Here is a 19,812-nt window from a genome sequence, read left to right on the forward strand (position 1 = left end):
CCCAGCTCTTCTGTGGGATCGAGGGCAATCCCTTCATCCCTCTGATCCTCAGTTTTCTCATCTGTGAATTGGGCATGATTTAACCTATCTCCAAGGATGCATGCGAGGATTAATGAGAGAAGGGGGAAAGGGTCTAGCCCAGTGTTTTGAGCATATATGTGCTCAACAGATGGTGTTCCCTCCCCATCTCCCATTGTGCGTCTGGCACAGAACTGGACACAAAGTCTGGCCCTCCAGTCGCCACCAACTAGATAGAGCTTCTGCTTTCAGAGCTCATTCATTCATTCATTGTTCAGTCATTCAAGCAGCGTTCAAGCAATATTTCTGAGCACCTACTATGTGCCAGTCGCTGGGACACAGATTTGAATTAGACCACTGTCCCTTGGCCTTGAAAAGTTTATTTACTCATTCATTCAGCAATATCCAAGGAGCCCTACTGTGTGTTTTGGCCAGGTGGGGGCTGGTGTTGGGGGTAAAGAGAGCGTGGCTGGCAGGGGAGGGGGTGAATTGGACCCACAGGTCACGCCTCTGCATCTGGGAAGAGCAGGAACCCGGTGAAAATGCTGTTGGCCCCATCGATGCCTACCAGGGCGTTCTTGTCGGTGGCCTGCAGGAAGACGGTCTCCCCCAGCCCCAGTTTGAGCACGACGCTGCCCATGGTGACCTGGAAGGTGTTGTAGACATAGTCGCAGAAGGTGAGCACCTTCTGTGTCTCCTCCCGGCCCCGCATGAGGTTTACGCACAGGTTCCCTCGAGAGCTGGCATGGTAGGTGAAGTAGTAGAGGCCAGGCACCCTGCACGTGAACTTGCCGTTTCGATACTCGTAGTTGTTGTTGGTGTTGGTGATCACGTGGTCGAAGCGGATGACCTGGTCCCGCCTCAGGGGGCTGTTGATGGTGCGTGTGGCCGAGAAGGCGATTTTCTGTGTGGCCTTGTAGTCTCCTGAGTCGCCCTTGGGGCCATGGGCTCCGGGAGGCCCTGGGGCACCTTTGGGGCCAACGGGGCCCTTGGGGCCGACTTTTCCTGGAATCCCAGGAAACCCTGGGTCCCCCTTCTCTCCAAGCTCACCGTGGTCTCCAGCTAGCCCCGGCAGCCCTGGAAGGCAGAGACAAGAGATATGAGGGGGCCAGAGATCGCTGAGAACCCGGAAGGAGCTGGGCTGGGAGGCAGGGAGCCTGGCTGCGTAACCTCAGACAGGTCCCCGCTTTTCTCTGGGCCTCAGCTCCCCATCTGTGAACAAGAGGACGGGATGTTGGGGAGGGGCCCCGAGTCTCCTTCCAGCTCAGCTTTCTGAGTCTGAGACGTGCTTGACAGTAATGGGGACCGATGCCCGTGGGTTGGGGAGCGGCGTCTCCCTCAGGAAGGTGCTGGACCTGCCCTCCTCGCCAGCTCATACAGGCTTAAGCCTGGAGCAGGGATCAGGAATTCCGGGCACATGTGCTATCCCTCTCCACCCCCTCCCTGACGGCACATATCCCTCATCAATCATGCATTCTTTCTTGCTGAAGCTGGGAGTATTAGAATCCTTCTCACTCCACCACTCCAAACAGCTACTCCTCCTTGGTTTGGCAGAACACAAGATAAAACCTTTTCCAGTAGAGTGGCAGAGTATAGTGGCTGTGAACATGGGCTCAGGGGACAGGCAGATGTGTTTCTCATGTCACATCTGTCATTATTAGTTGGGTCACCTTGACTGAGTCACATTCTCCAAGGCTCAGCTTCCTCATCTGTAAAATGGGGATATTTTGTGGGATTGTGAGATTATGTGAAGAGAGCGGAAGGCTATGGTTAAATGAACACATGAACTACATCTTACAGGAGGGTTTTATGGCAGGAAGTCTCATTTGAACCCTGTGACAACTCTGACAAAGAATCATTATCCACATTTTACAGGTGAGGAAATAGCAATTCAGAGAGGCGAAGCCACCTACCCTGGAGGTAACAACCCAGGACTGTGTGACTGCAGTGGATTTAGTGGTAAGAGAGCCATGGTTTGGCCTCAGCCTCAACATTTACTGGGTTCCCTTGAGCAAGTCAGTAGCCTTTCGGACATCAGTCTTCCCATCTGTAAAATGGGAATCAGAATTCCTTCCTTGCAAAGTTATTGTGGAGGGCTCAGCAAGCTGAGGGATTTGCAAGTGTTTTGCAATCCCTAAGGTGGGCAACTGGGACTTGGGAGGTAGGAGATGGGGCCTTGGTCAGTGACACTAGTCTGTTCCCAAAGTCCACAGTACCTTTCTCTCCCTTTATCCCTGGAGTCCCTGGTTTGCCGTCGGAGCCCGGTGCCCCGGGGATGCCCGGGATGCCAGGGATGGCCGGGTGCCCAATGCAGCCACTCTGGGCCCGGGAGACGTGCAGCAGACTCAGGAGCACCAGCGGCAGCAGCACTGGGACGCTGCCCCGCGGGGTCTTCATCATGGCCCTGCTCAGCTGCTTCCTGTGTGTGTGGCGGTGGGGGACAAGAAGATGCGGTAGGTTACGGCCATGGTTTGTTCATTCATTCCTTCACTTGTTCCTGTGTTCACTGAGTGCCTTATCCCCCGGACCCTGTTCTGGGCACTGGAGATTCGCTGATGAACAAGACAGATGTGGTCCCTGCCCTCATGGAGCTGACAGTCTGGGAGACGATAAACAGGTCAACATACAAGTCAATAGAACTAGTTATAGGCCGTGGTGAGTGCCCTGGCTGAAATGAAAGGCTGCCTGGAGGGCTGGTTTTGTGAGGGAAGTCCTCCCACCAGGAAAGTCTATAGACATTCCCACCAGGAAAGTTTTTTTGTTTTTTGTTTTTTTTTTTTTGCGGTACGCGGGCCTCTCACTGTTGTGGCCTCTCCCGTTGCGGAGCACAGGCTCCGGGCGCGCAGGCTCAGCGGCCATGGCTCACGGGCCCAGCCGCTCCACGGCACGTGGGATCTTCCCGGACCGGGGCACGAATCCGCGCCCCCTGCATCGGCAGGCGGACCCTCAACCACTGCGCCACCAGGGAAGCCCTATCCATTCATCACTGATGGGCATTTGGGAAGTTTCCACCTTTTGCCGACTGTGACTAGTGCTAATGTGAACATTCATGTACAAGGATTTGTTTGAAACTTGTTTTCAGTTCTTGAGTATATACTCAGGAGTGGAATTACTGGGTCTTATGGTAATTCTGTGTTTAACTTCTTGAGGGGTCCTCAGCCTACTGTTAAGTCTCCTCAATAACATCTCTGCCAAGGCCCCTTCCGTCCATGACTTGTACCATCTCAGTGATGGGAAGCTCATTACCTTCTGAGGCAGCCCATTCCACCTCTGCCCAGATGCAAATTCTCTCCATCTTTCCAGGCCCAGGTCAAAGCGTTTTTCCTCCAGGAAGCCTTCCCTCATAACCCCTCAGCCCACCAAGTCTGAGCAGTTTCCTGCTCTTAAAATAGAAGAGCATAGGGGTCCCTGCTCATCTCCCAAGATAACCGTGGGGAGCCAGGTGAGGCCATGGCTGGGGAAGAACCATAGGGTTTTGGGCTCTAGCTCAGACCCGTAGCTGGGGTTGTCTGATCCTCACAGCACTCCAGGGAAGTGGGTTGTGATTATTTTCCCACCTTGCCGATGAGGAAACTGAGATGCAAACATTAGAAAACAGCCCTCCCCAGATCACCCAGTGAGCTGGCTGATGGTGGGGCTGTGGCCAGATCCCTGCCCCCTCTGCCTCGTGAGGCCTGTGCCAGCCCAGAAAAACCTGCTGATGTGGGGCTCATGTGCTCAGAAAGTCAGCCCCAGCCCCCTTGGTCTCCTAATCAGTTCATGGCTCAGACCAGGAGCTGAATTAGACCAGGGGCTGTACTGGGTAACAAGGAAGGGGGGGCTGCAAATGTGGGTGCGACCAGGGCCGCGAGTGACCGGCTTAGGCTCTGTCACGCTCCCAAGAGAGGGTGGCTCTGGGGACGATCCTGCTTATCTGGCTGGAGGTTTTGCACAACGACAATTTGACACCCTGAATAATCAACGTGTTGGGCGCTTAGCAGGTGCCAGGCTCTGTGCCAAACACTTCACGGGCCACATTCTCTCATTTAATTTGGTCCTTACAGCAGCCCCCTGGGAAAGCACCCCTGCTTTCTCATTTCACAGACGAAGAAACTGGGCAGTGGAGAGGGCGGGAACCTCGATCAAGGTCACGCAGCCCCCCTGTGGCTGAGATTCAAACCCGCTCCCCATTCAAACCCATCCAAACACCACGGGGTGTTACATCAAGAGGCCTCCCTACCTGGTGGTTAAAACATGGGCTTTGGAGCCAGACAGCCTGACAGGAGCTACAGCCTGGGTTGTACTTAGAGCAGTGCTGGTTGTGGGCCGGTGCTTGGTGATGGCTTGGTGACGGCTTTTATCATTACTATTATTGTTGCTGTTGTTTGGCAGCAAACATTCACCAAAGGTGAGAGGCCTGGAGTGTCATAAGGAAAGGGACACTGCCAGGGTCCAAACCAGGCCTGTGCCCCTTCTTAGCTATGGGCCTTAGGCCAGTTGCTTCTCTCCAACCACAGCTTCCCCTCCTGTAAAAGGGAGATAATAGTAATCTCTACCTCACAGCGTTGGCGGCAGGACAGATGCGTTAGGGCTCACGACAGCCCGACATGTTGGAAGTGCTTAGTGAATATTAGCTAGTTTTTTTATTATCACTATCATCTGAGAGCCCCCAGGTTTCAGGACACAACGGAGGATGCTTGGAAAAGTAAAAAAGAATCTGGTCCCTTTGGGAGATTGGGCTCAGGGAGAGGAGGTCTCTCAGGTGCAGGCAGAGCAGGGGTGGGGAGCCCTGGCCACCTGCTGGGGGGTGGGGGGTTGAGGGGAGCAGGGTCCTGACCCATGATGAGACTTGGGCTTTTTCGGGGGAGCCGGAGGTGGGGGGGGTAGTGGGGAGATCTGGGTTCTGGCCCATTTCAGGGGCCAGCGAGTCTCAGACTTGGGCGAGGACTCAAAGCGCATCCGGTGACAACCCCCTGCCTTTACCGCCTGTCACCGCCGTCAGCCTGGCTCCTCACACGTTCCCCATATCAGCCGCCCTTCCATCTCCTTCCAGCCCCAAGAGCCCCTTTCCCCCTGACTTGGAGTCAGGCCAACTTGACCTTGACCTCCCGCTCTGCTGCTGCCTCGCTGCAGGACTTCAGGCAAGTGCCTTAACCTCTCTCTGAGCCTTTGGCAAAGTTAATTTCAACCTGACAGAGCTGCCAGAGGATTACACGCGAGGGAACCTAGAAGGAGCCAGGTCCCTGGTGCAGTGCCCGACCCCACACCCTCCTTCACAAGCCTTACTGAGCGGTATCAGTACTGACTAACAACTCATCACAACTCCGCCTGCAAGTCAAATCATTTCCTTGAAAGAGTCAAGCTGAGCTTTCTCATCTGACTGTGAGGAAATAAGAGAAGGCGGGCGCTGGAGAAATGCTGGGCTGAGCAGAGGGGAACCTGGGTTCTAATTGCATCCCTGCCTCTGACATGTCTTGCACCAGGTAGTGTGCTAAGCGCTGGCTGAGCTGGTATATCCTTTAGGGCTCACAGCAGCCCTGAAAGGTTCTGATATCCCCGGAGAGGGTCCAGGCTGAGAGGGGTCATGTGGCTTGGCCCAGATCACCAGCACCTGAGAGACAGAAGCAGGGCTCAGCTCCAGTCTTGGTGACCCCAAAGCCTTTATCCTGGCGCCTCCCCATTACCTGGGACCCCAGGTAGCAGCAGACTCCCAAGCTGACCCCCAGAGAGTTTGACTCCCGAGGTCTGAGCTTGGGCCCAGGAATCCTCACCGTCAGACCCTCCAGGTGGCTCTGAGGCAGGGGTTGCTTTGGGAATCACCCCCCTCTACCATATTGGTCCTGCCCGCCAGTCCCCCCAGGTGCCAAGCCCCATCCTCACCTGGGAACCTGGCGTCCTCTGATGCCGCTGGGCTGGGCAGCAGTGGGACAGGCAGCTGGGAGCCTCCTGTTCTCAGTCCAAAGCGGAAGTTCCATTCTCCAGCGAGAACAAGGGCCTTCCCCTGACGGTCCCCTCCCAGGGGCCCAGCAGGCCGGCCCCCCTCCCTGTCACCCCGCTCTCACCCTGTTCTGCTGTCCTCAGGCAGTTTCAGGTCCCGTTTCCGCAATCTGGAGGGATTTACTGTAAGTAGGACGGGTGGGTGCCAGTTTGGTTTTGCCAGCTCAGCAGCTGTGGGGGAACCGGGCTGTTCCGGGAGAACGTCCACAACCGGGGGCTTGCCTGCCAAGGCCGCTGACCTCATGCATGTCTTCAGGAACATGGGTGTTCCTCAATGAAATGGAAACATGGCTGCCCTGGTGCACGAGGGCTGGATTTGGAGTCAGGAACCTTGATCCGTATGCTGGCTCTGCCACTTACCAACTAAACATTCTCAGCCAAGGGAACCCCAGGGAGCCCCCATTTCCTCTGCCATATGGTGGGACCATAACTGCACTTGCTCTACAGATTGCACTGGGGGGCTCAGATGGGATAGTGGAGAAAGAGGAGGGTAAACTGTAAAGTGCAGTGCACATGTTAATTGTTAATATCATACCATGTCCCAGGCCTCCCCTTTCTGGGCTCATCTTCTGCTTTCTTTCCCTTCTACACCCCGGCTCTTTCCCTGTTCTCAGAAAATAATCTAATAATGAAAAATGAATTTTAAATGTGGTCATGATTTGCTTATACCCCTTCCTCTGCTTCCAGCAGACCTGTGGCTGAAGACTGTAATTGGCACAGCCAGGAGCCTGTTGCTTGTTGATCCTGGCATCACAGCAAGTTAGGACAGGAGAGGGGCTTGCAGGTCACCCAGCCCATGCCGCTCATTTTATATATGGGGAAACCAAGGCCCAGAGGGGAGAGAGCACTGTTCAGCCAATATTTATCGTGAGCCGCTATGTACTCCGGCGATAGAGCCACAAGCCAATCAGCCCTGGGTCCTGCCCCGTGGGGTGTCTCTTCTCCCGGGGGAGACTGGTATTACACATCAAGTGACACAGTGGTTTCATTGCTCCTGTGATGAATGGCACAAGAAGTAGCTGCTGGAGCCCACACCTCTCACTAGTGGCAGATGCAGGACTTGGAGTCAGGCATCCCTGGCACCGGGATAGCAGCCCTCTTACCGAGGCTGCGTCTGAAGCAACATGATGCCCCTCTCAGGGATGGTTGCCCAGCAAGTCCCAGGAGCTGCCATAGGTCAGGAGGGCTCTCTTGACATCTGGCCTTAGAGAGAGAAAATCGTTGGGCTTGTGGATACTTCTTGGCAGAAATTAAGTGTTTGCTGCCGAGGGTGATAGGGAAAGAAGAGACTTGTGTGATAAAACCCAAGGGTCTCTGGGTTCAGCCAACTATAGACCCTCCAATGATTTGGTGGCTGGTAAAAATGGGAAAAGATGGGCTTGAATTTGGGGTAGAAACAGAATGAGCCTAAGAACAGGAAGCAGCAGGGTTGGGGGGTCAGGGCATGGGCTTTGGAATCAGCCCCTCCTGTTTTTTCTTTTTGTTTTTTGTTTTTTTTTTTTTTGCGGTACGCGGGCCTCTCACTGTTGTGGCCTCTCCTGTTGCGGAGCACAGGCTCCGGATGCGCAGGCTCAGCGGCCATGGCTCACGGGCCCAGCCGCTCCGCGGCATGTGGGATCTTCCCGGACCGGGGCACGAACCCATGTCCCCTGCATTGGCAGGCGGACTCTCAACCACTGCGCCACCAGGGAAGCCCCCCTCCTAAGTTTGAATCCCAGGCCTACCTCTTTCTAGCTATGTGGCCTCAGGTGTGTTTACTGACCTCAGTTTCCCCGTATATGAGTCAGGGGCATGGACACCCCCTCCTGGGGTGATTGTGGGGTCAGTGAGGTAACCCCGCATGTCCAGGGCCTAGCTGAGTGCCCAGTCCTCAGTAGGCACCCAAGGCAAACCTGGGAGTCGTGTGATTTCTCTGAAGAGAAGACAGAAATCTTGGAGCCTGGAGGCACAGGAGCCATGCCTGGATTAGGGGTCAGGAGCTAGGGAGACCCTTGGCCTTTGAGTGAGAGCCAGCTGGTCTCTGTACCCTTAAAACGCTGGCTTGCAACTCTGATAGAGAGGGGACAGTCCCTACAGAGGGTGGAAGAGAAGCCTAAGACCCTTGCACATCCCGTGTTCTGAAAGAGGCCCCCCGGTCCTTGGGGTGCCTCGTACTAGCTCCTGTCCCACCCTTGCTACCCCCCTTAAAAGCCCTCCCCCAGCTCCCCTCGGCCAAGCAGACAAGCTGGCATTTTCAAAGGCCTGTCTCTCCTGGCAAAGAGAGAACAACAAGGAAACAATTATGGAAAATAAAAATGGTCGTTTCCGAAATACAGGTTTCTGATCTGACACTGTGGCCTACATAAACGGTGCACTGATTTTTTAAACAAAAGAGAAATGAGAAGAAAGATGTGTCACTTGCGGCATTGCCGGGTGGGCTGCTAAGTAGCTGCTGGAGGTGAGCTGTGAGTGGAGCGGCCCCGTGACCCCCGCCTTGTCCCTGCCAGAGGCTCTCAGACTCTGTGGACCAGGCCGAGTTCCTAGGCCCTGGCCTCTGTTATTGCTGTGTGTGTGTGTGTGTGTGTGTGTGTGTGTGTGTGTGTGTGTGTGTCTTCATCTCTCCTTCCTTCTCATCTGACACATTTCCCAGGCCCCTACTATGCGCCTGGCCTGTATCAAAGGGGCCCCGTCCTCAAGGATGCTCACAGTCCAGTGAGGGATGCAGACCTGTAAGGAAATAAGTGCAGAAAAGCCAGGTGGTGGACCTCGTGCATTGACTTCACCTGGCAGACCGTCCACCCACCCATGTCCCTGTCCTCCCCAAACCCTTCGTTTTTTGTATGATCATATTTATTTGTGAAATCAGGAAAAAAATGATTAAACTCACAGAAAAAGAATCATGCATCATGCTTGCGGCTCCCAGCAGCAGAAAATTGGTGGGAGGAAATACAGGATAAAGGTTGTTCAAAGGTACAAACTTCCAGTTATAAGGTAAATAAATACAAAACAGGTAATGTACAACAAAAACTCAAACGCCACAATAGCAAATAATCAAACTATAATATAGACTAAGGAACTGAATCGACATTTATCCAAAGAAGATATACAAATGACCAATAGATACATGACAAGTTACTCACCATTACAAAAGATGGAATGTACAAGAAGACCAAAATTAGCACAGCTGTAGGATACTATCAAAGTTGTTTAGGCAGTAAATCCTATTCATCACAAGAAGAAAAAGGTTTTTTTGGTAACCATTTCATAATATAGGTAAGTCCTATCATTACACTTCAAAATTTGATATCATAAAACAAGAAAAACATTTAAAAGGTAAAAACTAAAAGTGCAAAATTATCAAAGAGGACAAACTACTACTGTTTTACCCTTAGAATTATTTTATTAAATCTTAAATGTACAACAGCTTCTTAACTCTACAGACGAAATCGATTTTTTTAGAAGAATGATGTTATGTCTTATTACACCATGATTCTGGCTAATAGTCTTTCAAAACTTTGAGAAAAATCTTGAAAAAGGTTTCACATGTCACCCAAAACTTTGAAATTTGACATTATCAAAGAAGGGATTCTTCCACACTTTTATAGAGACCACTGGAAAGACACAACAATTCAAAAGCTAAGAAACTGTTTCAAAAGCATTTTTTATAGTCTTTCCTCCACAGGAAGGTAATGTTCTTACATAATTGAGTCCACTCACAAAATGGCTCTGTGTACCTGCTCGGGTGTCTTCTACCATATCCCTGCATGACTGAGATAAGAGTTTCCTGAACATTGTTATTTCGATAACCTAAAGCTCTTCTGTTACCTCTGGGCTCTAATTCTCTATTTATACAGTCAAGCCCATGGCAAATAAGAAGCTCAGTATCATCTTGTCTGTCCATAACCCCCACTTCCTCCATTGCCTCTTGGACCATAGCTTCCTCCACTGTATGATCCCCCCATGTTCCTGCTACCACTCAGTTTTCCACTCTTCAGTAATTCGTACTTAGAAGGTTTCTGCTTATAATCCTCCAAATCACTGTAATTTTTCTTTTAATTTTATTTATTTATTTTTGGCTGTGTTGGGTCTTCGTTGCTGCGTGCAGGCTTTCTCTAGTTGCTGCGAGCAGGGGCTACTCTCCATTGCGGAGCATGGGCTCTAGGCATGTAGGCTTTGGTAGTTGTGGTTTGCGGGCTCTAGAGCGCAGGCTCAGCAGTTGTGACACAAGGACTCAGTTGCTCCGCAGCATGTGGGATCCTCCCAGACCAGGGCTCGAACCCATGTCCCCTGCATTGGCAGCCGGATTCTTAACCACTGTGCCACCAGGGAAGCCCCAATCACTGTAATTTTGACTTCCATAATTCCTCCTTCTATAGTTGTCATAACCAGCTCTGGAGCTCCCATCCTGGTAGCCATATCCACCACCATATCCTCCTCGCCCTCCTCCATGCCCAGGGCTACCCCCCAAATTGCCACCTCCAGGTCCTCCTCCAGACCCATGATAGCCATCCCCAAATGTATGTCCTCTTCCATATCTGTCAGATCCTCCTGTAAAGTGCCTTCCTCCAAAGTTTCCTGCTCCAAACTTCCCACCACCACCATGAAAATATACAAAACCAGCGTTTCTTCCTCTTCCACTTCTAGAACATGGGCCTTCTTGCATTTCTTGTCTAGACAAGGCCTTTCTTACTTCTGCATGATGACCATTGACGGTATGATTTTTCTGCAACACAACCTTATCCACGGGATCATGGTCATCAAAAGCAACAAACCCAAAACCTCTTTTCTTGCCTGACTGCCCATCAGTAATTATTTCAATGGCATTGATTTTTCCATATTTCTCAAAGTAATCTCTAAGATGACGTTCCTCAGTATCTTCTGCAATTCCACCAACAAACAGCTTCTTCACAGTGACAAGAGCCCCCGGCTTTCCCTAGTCCTCTCTTGGGACAGCACGTTTGGGAGTAACCGTTTTGGATGGCAGTGGCTGGAGAGCTGTGGATGGCAGTGGCTGGAGAGCTGAGCTCCAACCTCTGCTGTTACAGCCCATCTCATGCCTTTGTGAGCTCTGTGGGGCCTTGTGGAACCAAGCTGAGAGCCCAATCAGGCAGGGGTGATTTTCCCTGGCCTGAGTGAGCCTTGGGTTTCACTGGGCTCTGAGGCCAGACCCTCAATCTTCACAGGAAAGTTACACTTTTTATCTTTTTGAACCTGAACTGTCAACCCCTTTTCGTGGTGAGCGCAGCGAAAGGGCAGCAGCTTACGGCCGGCTTCCTGGTCCTCCAACAAGGATCGAGGCAGCTGGGCCCAACTGTCAGGAGTCTCACAGTGAAACCCTGATGGCTTGTGGGCAGTAGTGGTTTTGGATGGTCTCCTGGGGGCCCCCAGAGTCTCAGTTATTTGGGGAAAATCAGACATCCGGGAGTCAGATTCTCACTCTCTCCCTCACCCATCCATGCCCACCTAGAGCACAATTACGAATATTAAATCATTTAATAGGTGGGTTAGCGTAATGCCTGGTGTATAGTGAGTGCTCAATAAATGTTAGCTATTATGATTGTTTTACTCATTCATTCGCTCTGCTTTTAGTCATTCATTTACCCACTATTCATTCATTCATTCATTCACCCCAATTCACTCATTAATTCAGCACAAATTCATTGCACATCTTGCCTTCATCTGTGCTGGGCCTGCCTTAGCCCAAACCCCTCCTGTGATGGGTGCTCCCAAAACTCAACATCGGTCAACATAGGTCTGGGAATTCAAACACACTCCCGTTTACCTGTGAGCACGAATACCTTTAATGACAGCAGTGCCTCTCACCCAAACAAGTGACAACAGATGGCCCCTTGCGGACCCCTTGCAGCCTTCAGCCACATTTGACCATCTCTCTCCCAAATGGCCAAATGGTGCTGAGTGTCTCTACCTTGGCACCAAGCTTTACTGAACACCAGCTAGATGCCTGAATCTGGAGCCCACACATGGTTGTGGCAGGGGCAAAGTGGAAGATGAAGGGAACTACTTCTTAGGGAATTGGCAGTGAGGATTCGGAGCCGTGCATAGCCTTTGATTTAATTATTTATTCATGTATCTCTCTGTCTCTTCCAAGACTTGGAAAACACTAATGACAGTATCAGAAGGTGTTGGTTACGTGTCAAAGCAGTGACTCCTGAAGGAGCTTGGAGGAGGGAGAGAACTCAGGGCAGGAGGGCAGAGTGGGCTTCCTGGAGGAGGAGTCCATCCAGTGGCGAGAATGACCTGAGCAAGGATGTGTGGCCCAGTGGGTTCTTGCAGGGAAGCTGAGGGAGATGGGGTGGCCCCGGGGAGTGGAGCAGGCCTGCCTGCCCTAGTCAGGGAAAAGCAGGAAGCCGGAGAAGACACTGTCGGAGCCCTCGGTGCCCACCATGCCGTTGTAGTCGTTGACCGCCAGCCACACCTGCTCGCCCACCTTCATCCGCAGCAGCACACTGCCTGAGCTGACCTGCTTGGTGTTGGTCATGTGGTCACAGAAGGTGGTCACCTTGACACCGTTGCGGTACAGCTGCACACACAGGTTGGCCGTGTGTGACGTGTAGTAGACAAAGTAGTAGAGGCCGGGAACTTTGCAGGTGAACTTGCCAGTGTTCGTGTCGTAATCCCCCTGTGGGTTTGTGATGACTGAGTTGAACTTGACCAGGCTGTTGGGCGCTGGGAACTGGACTGTCTGCCGTGTGACAGTGAATACTGACTGGTGATTCTGCTTGTACCTGCCCTCATCGCCCGGGTCCCCAGGGGGTCCCATGTTGCCGGGATCCCCTGGAATCCCAGGGGTTCCCATGGGACCATTTTTCCCAGGATAGCCAGGTGTGCCAGGATCTCCCTTCTGACCCTTTGGTCCTCGTGTCCCAGGGATAGCTGGGATTCCTGGGGAGAGAGCAGGTGGGAAGGAAGTGATGGGGCAGGGGACAAGGAAGAGGGACAGGGCTATGCTCCAGGGGACATGCCACCAGGGTTTGGTCTCTGGACTCTCTTTCCCCCTGAGGGTGGCCTACTCACCTGGGCACAGTGGGCAGGGAGAAGAGGGGAGAGAGACCCTGGTTCAAATCCTGCCTCCCCATGGTCTTGCCCTCTGACCTTGGCTGCAGCACGGCCCCGTCTCTTGGCCTCAGTTTCCATGTTTGTGATGGAGGGGAGGGTAGGACCAGCCAGCTCAGGAGGTGGTAGAGCTGGGCTGCATCTCAGAGAGCATGCCAGAGGCCACGATTGTCAGCCCATGGACAGCATGCGGCCTCAGATAACTCTTCACCTAAAAGTCTAGGTTCTTAGTTTTTCTTGACAAAAATCAGAAGATCGGTCAGAGGCAGATCTCCTGGAAAGGTCCTAAAACTTAAGCTTTGGGCCCCATTTACTTGCACTGGCCCTTTCAAGGCCCTTTGCATAATTTTACATTTATAATTTTTTCAACTTTTTATGTTGAAATAATTACAGATTCACAGGATGTTGCAAAAAAATAAAAGGACAAGGGGGCTTCCCTGGTGGCGCAGTGGTTGAGAGTCCGCCTGCCGATGCAGGGGACACGGGTTTATGCCCCGGTCCGGGAAGATCCCACATGCCGTGGAGCGGCTGGGCCCGTGAGCCATGGCCTCTGAGCCTGCGCGTCCAGAGCCTGTGCTCCACAAAGGGAGAGGCCACAGCAGTGAGAGGCCCCTGTATCGCAAAAAAAAAAAAAAAAAAAGGACGAGGAAGTCTCATGTACCCTTTACCTAGTTGTCCCCAATCTTACATAACTAAAGTACGAAATCAAAACCAAGAAATTAACCTTTGTAGGACCCACAGAGCTCCACTTTTACATGTATTATTTGTGTGGTTATAGTTGTAAAACAATTTTGTAGCACGTGTAGATTTGTGAAACCTCCCCCCGCCCCCCCATCAAATTCTGTACTACTTTTCTTAAAGAGGGTCCTCAACATTCTATAAGATTCAGAGCCCCACAAAACCTGTTTCCATTTCTGAGCCGGAACCACCCAGGCCCAGGCCAGCTTAGCACATGGGATCCACCGGATGGAGCCATAGAGGCTGCCTTTCCCCAGCTGCCCCAGCCCCACTCAGCCCAATTCAGCCCCTCTGACAACTGGCCTGTTTCGACTTACTTCATGTTACATATGAGGACACTGAGGCCAGAAACTTGCCCAAGGCCACGCAGCTGGTAGGACTCACAGTTAAGTCTGGCTAGTCCCAGTCAGTGTCTGACTCTTGTTACCACCTTAGTTATCTGAGCCCCTATGAGCTTCTTCTTCCCTTGTCCAAACCATACTCATCTTTTAGGGCCTGGCTCCAGTCTCCTCTTCCAGGAAGCCCTCTCTGACCACCCCTGCTGGCCCTCGTGGCTGCTTCCTCCTCCGACTTCCTTTGGGGTGGGTGTCTGTGCAGACCTACCGTGACGGATCTTCTGCGGCTTGTGAGCCTTTTAGATCCCAGGGTTAGGAGTGGGGAATCAGAACCCAGCAGACCTAAGCGTCAGGCCACGTGATCCCGGGCAGGTGATCTCCCCTCCCGGAGCCTCTGTTTGCCCAGTTGAGATAAGGGCATAATAGAACGGATCCCACAGAGCTGCTGGCAGAGTGGGGTGGGAGAATGCCCGTGCCGGGCACCTCACAGGCAGTGCTCAGTAATGTCAGGTCTCGGTGACGGCTGTCAGCTATGATAAGCAGGACTGTGTCTCATGCTTCAGGTTGACTTCCAGCAACCAACTGGGAGGGGGGGACACGGCAGTGGGGAGGGGGCCTGAGAGGCAGTGCAGGGTAGCGGTTAAGGGCATGGCCTTGAAGTTGGACAGGATTCCAGTGTGTGACTGGGGGCAAGTTGCTCAATCTCTCTGAACCTCAGCTTTGACATTTGTAAAATGGGAGTAAATCGTTTCTTCAAAGGATTTTGGCCTCAGTTTTCTCATTTGTAAAATAGAGTTAATTTTATCTACCTCATGAGATGAATATACGTAGAGCACTTAGAACCATGCCTGGCACAAATTAGGAGCTAAAAATTGGTGTCCGGGACTTCCCTAGTGGCGCAGTGGTGGGGAATCCACCTGCCAGTGCAGGGGACACGAGTTGGATCCCTGGTCCGGGAAGATCCCACATGCTGTGGAGCAACTAAGCCCATGTGTCACAACTACTAAAGCCCGCGTACCACAACTACTGAAGCCTATGCACCTAAAGCCCGTGCTCCGCAACAAGAGAAGCCACTGCAATGAGAAGCCCGTGCACCTCAACAAAGAGTAGCCCCTGCTCTCTGCAGCTAGAGAAAGCCCGCGCACAGCAACGAAGACCCAAAGCAGCCAAAAATAAGTAAATAAAAAATAAATTTATATAAAAAAAAATTGGTGTCTATCAGCCATCCCACACAGTGAGATGGCCAGAGGCAGCTGTGAAGTACAGGGTCCTGGAAAAATGGCAGACCTGGGGGCTTCATTTGACTCACACTGAATTGGAGAATTCCTTCTGGAATGTTGGTACAATTCCACTCTATTGCCAGGAGGGAAGATGACAGTGGGAAATTCCTAAGGACATTCCCCTCCACTGGCTTCCCTTGCCCAGTGCCTCTGCCACCCCTGTCACCTCTGCCCAGCCGCACCTCAGCCTCCCCCATGGCCACTCTGGACACATTCCACCCCCAGATGTGCACCTACTCTCAGACAAGTCACCAGCAGACTGCAGTTCTCACCCAACACCAGTGCCTGTTCATGTCCTCAGCCCTTTTCACTCGTGCTAGGGCTTGCCCATGAATCTCCAACAGAAGATTGTGTGGCTGTGATCCTGACTCCTTACTCCCTACCCCTCCAACTACCCAGAATCCTAGGGAGTGAAGGGAGCACACATCTCTGATAAAAACAAAGATGACAACAGCAGTAACAACCATAGCCCACACTTACTGATACCTACCACGTGCTAGTACTGTTTTATATTTAATTTTATTAATAATCACAGCACCCCTGTGCAGTAGGTACTACCATCTCCCCATTTTACAGATGAGGAAACTGAGGCACTGGGAGGTTCTATAATTTGTGCAAGTTCACACAGTGGAAAGTGGTGGGGCTGGGACTTGGACCCTGGCCACCTGGGCGTTGTGTACAGTCACTGGGGTCCATGTTGCAGGGCAAGTCGTGGAGGGGTTGGAATAAAATAGTAGCAGAGCGTTTTAGAGTTTGCCAAAGGCTTTCACCTGGATCATCTTCCGTGATCCTCCCTGCCACCTTCTAGGGCAGGTGCTCTTGTTCTCTCCCTGTTATCAGATGGGGAAACTGGGGAGGCCGGAGGCCTGGGCTCTGAGGGGGAGAGGGGCTAGACCTGACACAAGAGTTAAGACTCTGCCCTGGGAGCAAGCATGGCCGGAAGGACCACACTCCTCGCCATCAAGAAGCTGTCCACCTTCCCCAGAGTCAGCCTCAGATGGACACTTCCGACTCCTGCCCCCAGGCCCTAGGTGACCCCTCCCCAGCAGGCCAGCAGACTCACCTGGTTCACCCTTGGGCCCTGGCAATCCGTCATGCCCATCCTTCCCTGGGGCCCCGGGCAGGCCCGGTATCCCGGCGATCCCATAGCAGTCTGTGCCAGCTTGGCCCCCAGGCAGCAGTACCAGCAAAAGCAGCAGCAGGTTTGGTACAAGGGGGGGCCAGGAGCTGGGCCCCATGTCCATTCAGGAAGGAGCTGGATGGGGAGAGAGCTGAGTTGTCCCCCAGCCCCTGGCATGCCCTCCTCACCCTCTCTCTCCCCAGGGGCCGTCCTTCTCAGCCCTCAGGAGCTGACCTCCCTTCCCCGGCCCCTCGCCCCTTGGGACTGCACAATGGATGGGGAATGGGGCCTTTTCTTCAGGCTTAGGCCCCGGCTGAGCAGAGATGGGGACCCTCCTTCCTCTCACAAATCAGGCTGTCCCTGGGGCCACGTTTCAGGAAGTGGCAGCGGGGAAAAGCTGCCATTTGCCCTCACCTGGACAGGTGGGAGGTTTCTGGTCTGGTCACAGAGATGTCCTCAGATCTGCTTCCCCTCTCCAAGGCAGGAGGACACCGTGTCAGTGTGGACACAGCAAGAAGGGCCTGGGCAGGCTGTGCTGTCCCCTCCCCTCCTCTCCCCAAGACCACATCCCCTTTCCCATAATTTTTCCTGACTCAATACTTTCTCTTGGGTGCTGAGCCAGGCTGACCGCACTGATGTCCCTGTGTCCCTCCACCTCCAGGTCATGAGTGTCTGAAATGAGGAAATGTCCGCTGCCCCGGCTCTGCTGAAGGGTGCCTATCTGTGTGTGTGCGCGTAAACATCAGCCGGCAGACTTCCCCTAGAGTCAAGTTCAGCCCGGCTAATGCCCGTCCCTGTTTGTTGCCATTTACTGTGCCTGTGACCCCGTTGTTTCACAAGATCCCTAGGGGGAAGTTATAATTCCCCCTGTACAGATGAGGAAACTGAGGCTGAGGAAAGTGAAAACCCTTGCCCAAAGTCACTTAGTGAATGGTTTCTTGGGTCCAAAGCCTTGTTCTGACCCCTCTGCTTAGCCGCCCTAAGAAACAAGCCTCACATGCACCTGTGAAGTGACAGGTCTTATTCTAGAGACTTCCACATGCCCCCTCCCATTTGCCTTACTTGAGGGTGGACATCCAGGGCAAACTTTGACAGCAGGCAGCCTGCTGTGGCCGACAGATTCCTCTGGCTACAAAGTCAGCGGCCTTGGGTTCTCCTTCCAGCCCTGCCACTCCCTGGCCCCGAGGCCTTCAGCAAACCACTGACCCCTAGGTCTCAGTCATCCCATCTGTATACTGGGTGGTAGGGGAGGACCAGGCTTTGCATGTTGGTGCCTGTTCCTTTGCTGGGGCCCCTGATGATCCCACCTTCCCTGTCAGCACCCCCTCCCTCACCTCCATCCCTGGCCTCTCGTCTCAGAGCCTATTATGGCTAGTGAGGGGTTGCCAGTCGAGGCCAGGCTGGCAGAGCTGAGAGAGGCCCCTCCTCTCTTTCTTCTCCTCACATGAGATTCCAGAGAGGAAGGAGGTGATGGGCAGTGGAGGGTTCCAACCCTGATTCCACTCCTGCCACCCATGTGAGTGAGTGGTTTGATCTCCCTGAGCACTGATTTCTCCTCTGTAAATGAGGGTTTCCAGTAGCTTCCATGCAGGGCAGTGCTAATGCATACACAGTGCATAGCCCTGTGCCAGCCATGAGCAGAGTTCCAAGCCCTGCCCCTGCTTTGCTGGGTGACCCTCAGGGCCTCAGTCTTCCCAGCTGGCTCTCCACCCTCTGGCACAGGGCTGCAGAGTGTGCAACAAGAGAAACAACGTGAATGTACTTGTCCCTGGAATTCCCAGGTGGGTGGAAGGCTGGAGAGAGCAGAAATGATGGACACAGCATTATGGGGGGTGGGGGACCCGGCCGATGGCACCCAGGCCTCTCTCCCATCTTCAGTCCTCACCTCCTTCCTGCCTGGGTCCGGCTTCTCCAGCAGGTGGCAGCCTCAGCCCGCGCTCAGCCCGCCCCTGCCCCGCCCACCCGGGTTGCGGCTGGGTCCCCTCCTTCCAGAGGGGCAAGTGATTTGCCTCTGCGAAGAGGGGTGGGTATGAGTGGAATTTAGGGTAGGAAGCAGCGGGGCACTCCCCGCACCCGCCATTTCTATAGCCTGGCCTCTCCAGCTTCTTACGGGCCCTCTACCCCTGACATTGTCTTTGAGCCCCGTTGCGATGAAAGAAGCCCTTCACTTTGGGGTCAGGCAGACCTGGTTCAAATTCAGGCCCTGCCACTTTCTGGCAGTGTGACCTTGGGTAGATGTCTCCTTCCTGTGAGCCTCAGGGTCCTGACCTTGGGTAGATGTCTCCTTCCTGTGAGCCTCAGGGTCCTCACCGATTTTGCTGGGATTAAAGGCATCCGTGGTTGTAAAATGGCCAGCGCACAGTAGGTGCTCACAGATCTGTTTCTCTTCCCAGTCCGTGGGTGTGTGTGTTCTGGGTGGGCAGGGGGCTGAGGAGTCAAGAACTGCTCTGGGGCTGCAGAGCCTTACTCTCTTCCTCCTGAGCCCCGAAGGCTGTTGATGGGCCTGGGCCCCCCTCCAAGTGGGTCTTGAGTGTGCGGCGAAGGCGGGCGTGGAGGTTGTGGGTACGTGAGGACTTGGAGATCACAGGCGTTTCTAAGGCACACGCATGTCAGAGGGAGAGGAGGGTGTGTGCACCTTCGTGTCAGGGGTGTGTCTGGAACACGTGTGTGTGAGAGCACTTCTGATGGTTGATGGGGGCACGTGGGTGTACGAGGTGGGTGTGCACGGGTATGACGCATGTGTATCCTTGAGTGCGTCTGTGGGTCTGGAGGCGTAAGGAGTGCGTCCAGGGGTGCAGCCGGTGGGTCGCAGGGAGTGGGTGTCTGGGTGAGGCGTAGACGAGTCTTGGTCCAGGAATGTAGGTCCACGTGCATCTCGGGAGGTGTGTGTGCAAGTGTGATGTGTATTCTTGTGCATACATGAACGTGTGCAGCACAAAGGTAAAATCGGCTTCCTCTGGGAAAAAGCACAGGACGCTGGACATTTTCAGGACTGAACTTCTGGTCGCCTTACTTTTCTCACATACGAAGGGCATAGTGGGGCTTTTTGCTTCTGAGCAGCACCCAGACAGGCTAAGTGGGACCCTGGGAATGCACCACAAACATTCCAGACCCTCCCAGTCCCCAGCCCAGCCTCTGTGCCTGCCGGGGTCGAAGTCCAGCGCTGGCCTCGGGCAACCTGGCTTCAGGAAGACTTCTGGATGCCCTTGGATGTGCCTTTCCGGTTGAGCGTTGGAAATGACACGTGTCAATTGTCAGGCGTGTGTCTGTGGAGGCTGGCTAGGGTGGTAGG

At 53.3% G+C, this 19,812-nt stretch overlaps 2 protein-coding genes across 2 annotated transcripts; both read right to left on the bottom strand.

The window, feature by feature from the left end:
* Window positions 1-481: 481 nt before the first annotated feature.
* C1QB (complement C1q B chain) lies at window positions 482-6,034 on the bottom strand. Its single transcript, XM_033841618.2, has 3 exons — window positions 5,878-6,034; window positions 2,235-2,437; window positions 482-1,095 (listed from the first exon to the last, which is right to left on the bottom strand). The coding sequence occupies exons 1-3, from the start codon at window positions 5,970-5,972 to the stop codon at window positions 521-523; spliced, it is 873 nt and encodes a 290-aa protein (XP_033697509.1). The 5' UTR covers window positions 5,973-6,034; the 3' UTR covers window positions 482-520.
* Window positions 6,035-12,033: 5,999 nt separating this feature from the next.
* On the bottom strand, window positions 12,034-17,077 carry C1QC (complement C1q C chain). The gene is made up of 3 exons (XM_033841624.2): window positions 16,935-17,077; window positions 16,464-16,655; window positions 12,034-12,876 (listed from the first exon to the last, which is right to left on the bottom strand). Exons 2-3 carry the CDS (start codon window positions 16,642-16,644, stop codon window positions 12,320-12,322), a joined length of 738 nt encoding a protein of 245 aa, XP_033697515.1. The 5' UTR covers window positions 16,645-16,655; window positions 16,935-17,077; the 3' UTR covers window positions 12,034-12,319.
* Between the last annotated feature and the right edge of the window lie 2,735 nt (window positions 17,078-19,812).

The sequence above is a fragment of the Tursiops truncatus genome, chromosome 1, assembly GCF_011762595.2.
Source record: "Tursiops truncatus isolate mTurTru1 chromosome 1, mTurTru1.mat.Y, whole genome shotgun sequence".
In the NCBI taxonomy this organism is placed as follows: domain Eukaryota; kingdom Metazoa; phylum Chordata; class Mammalia; order Artiodactyla; family Delphinidae; genus Tursiops; species Tursiops truncatus.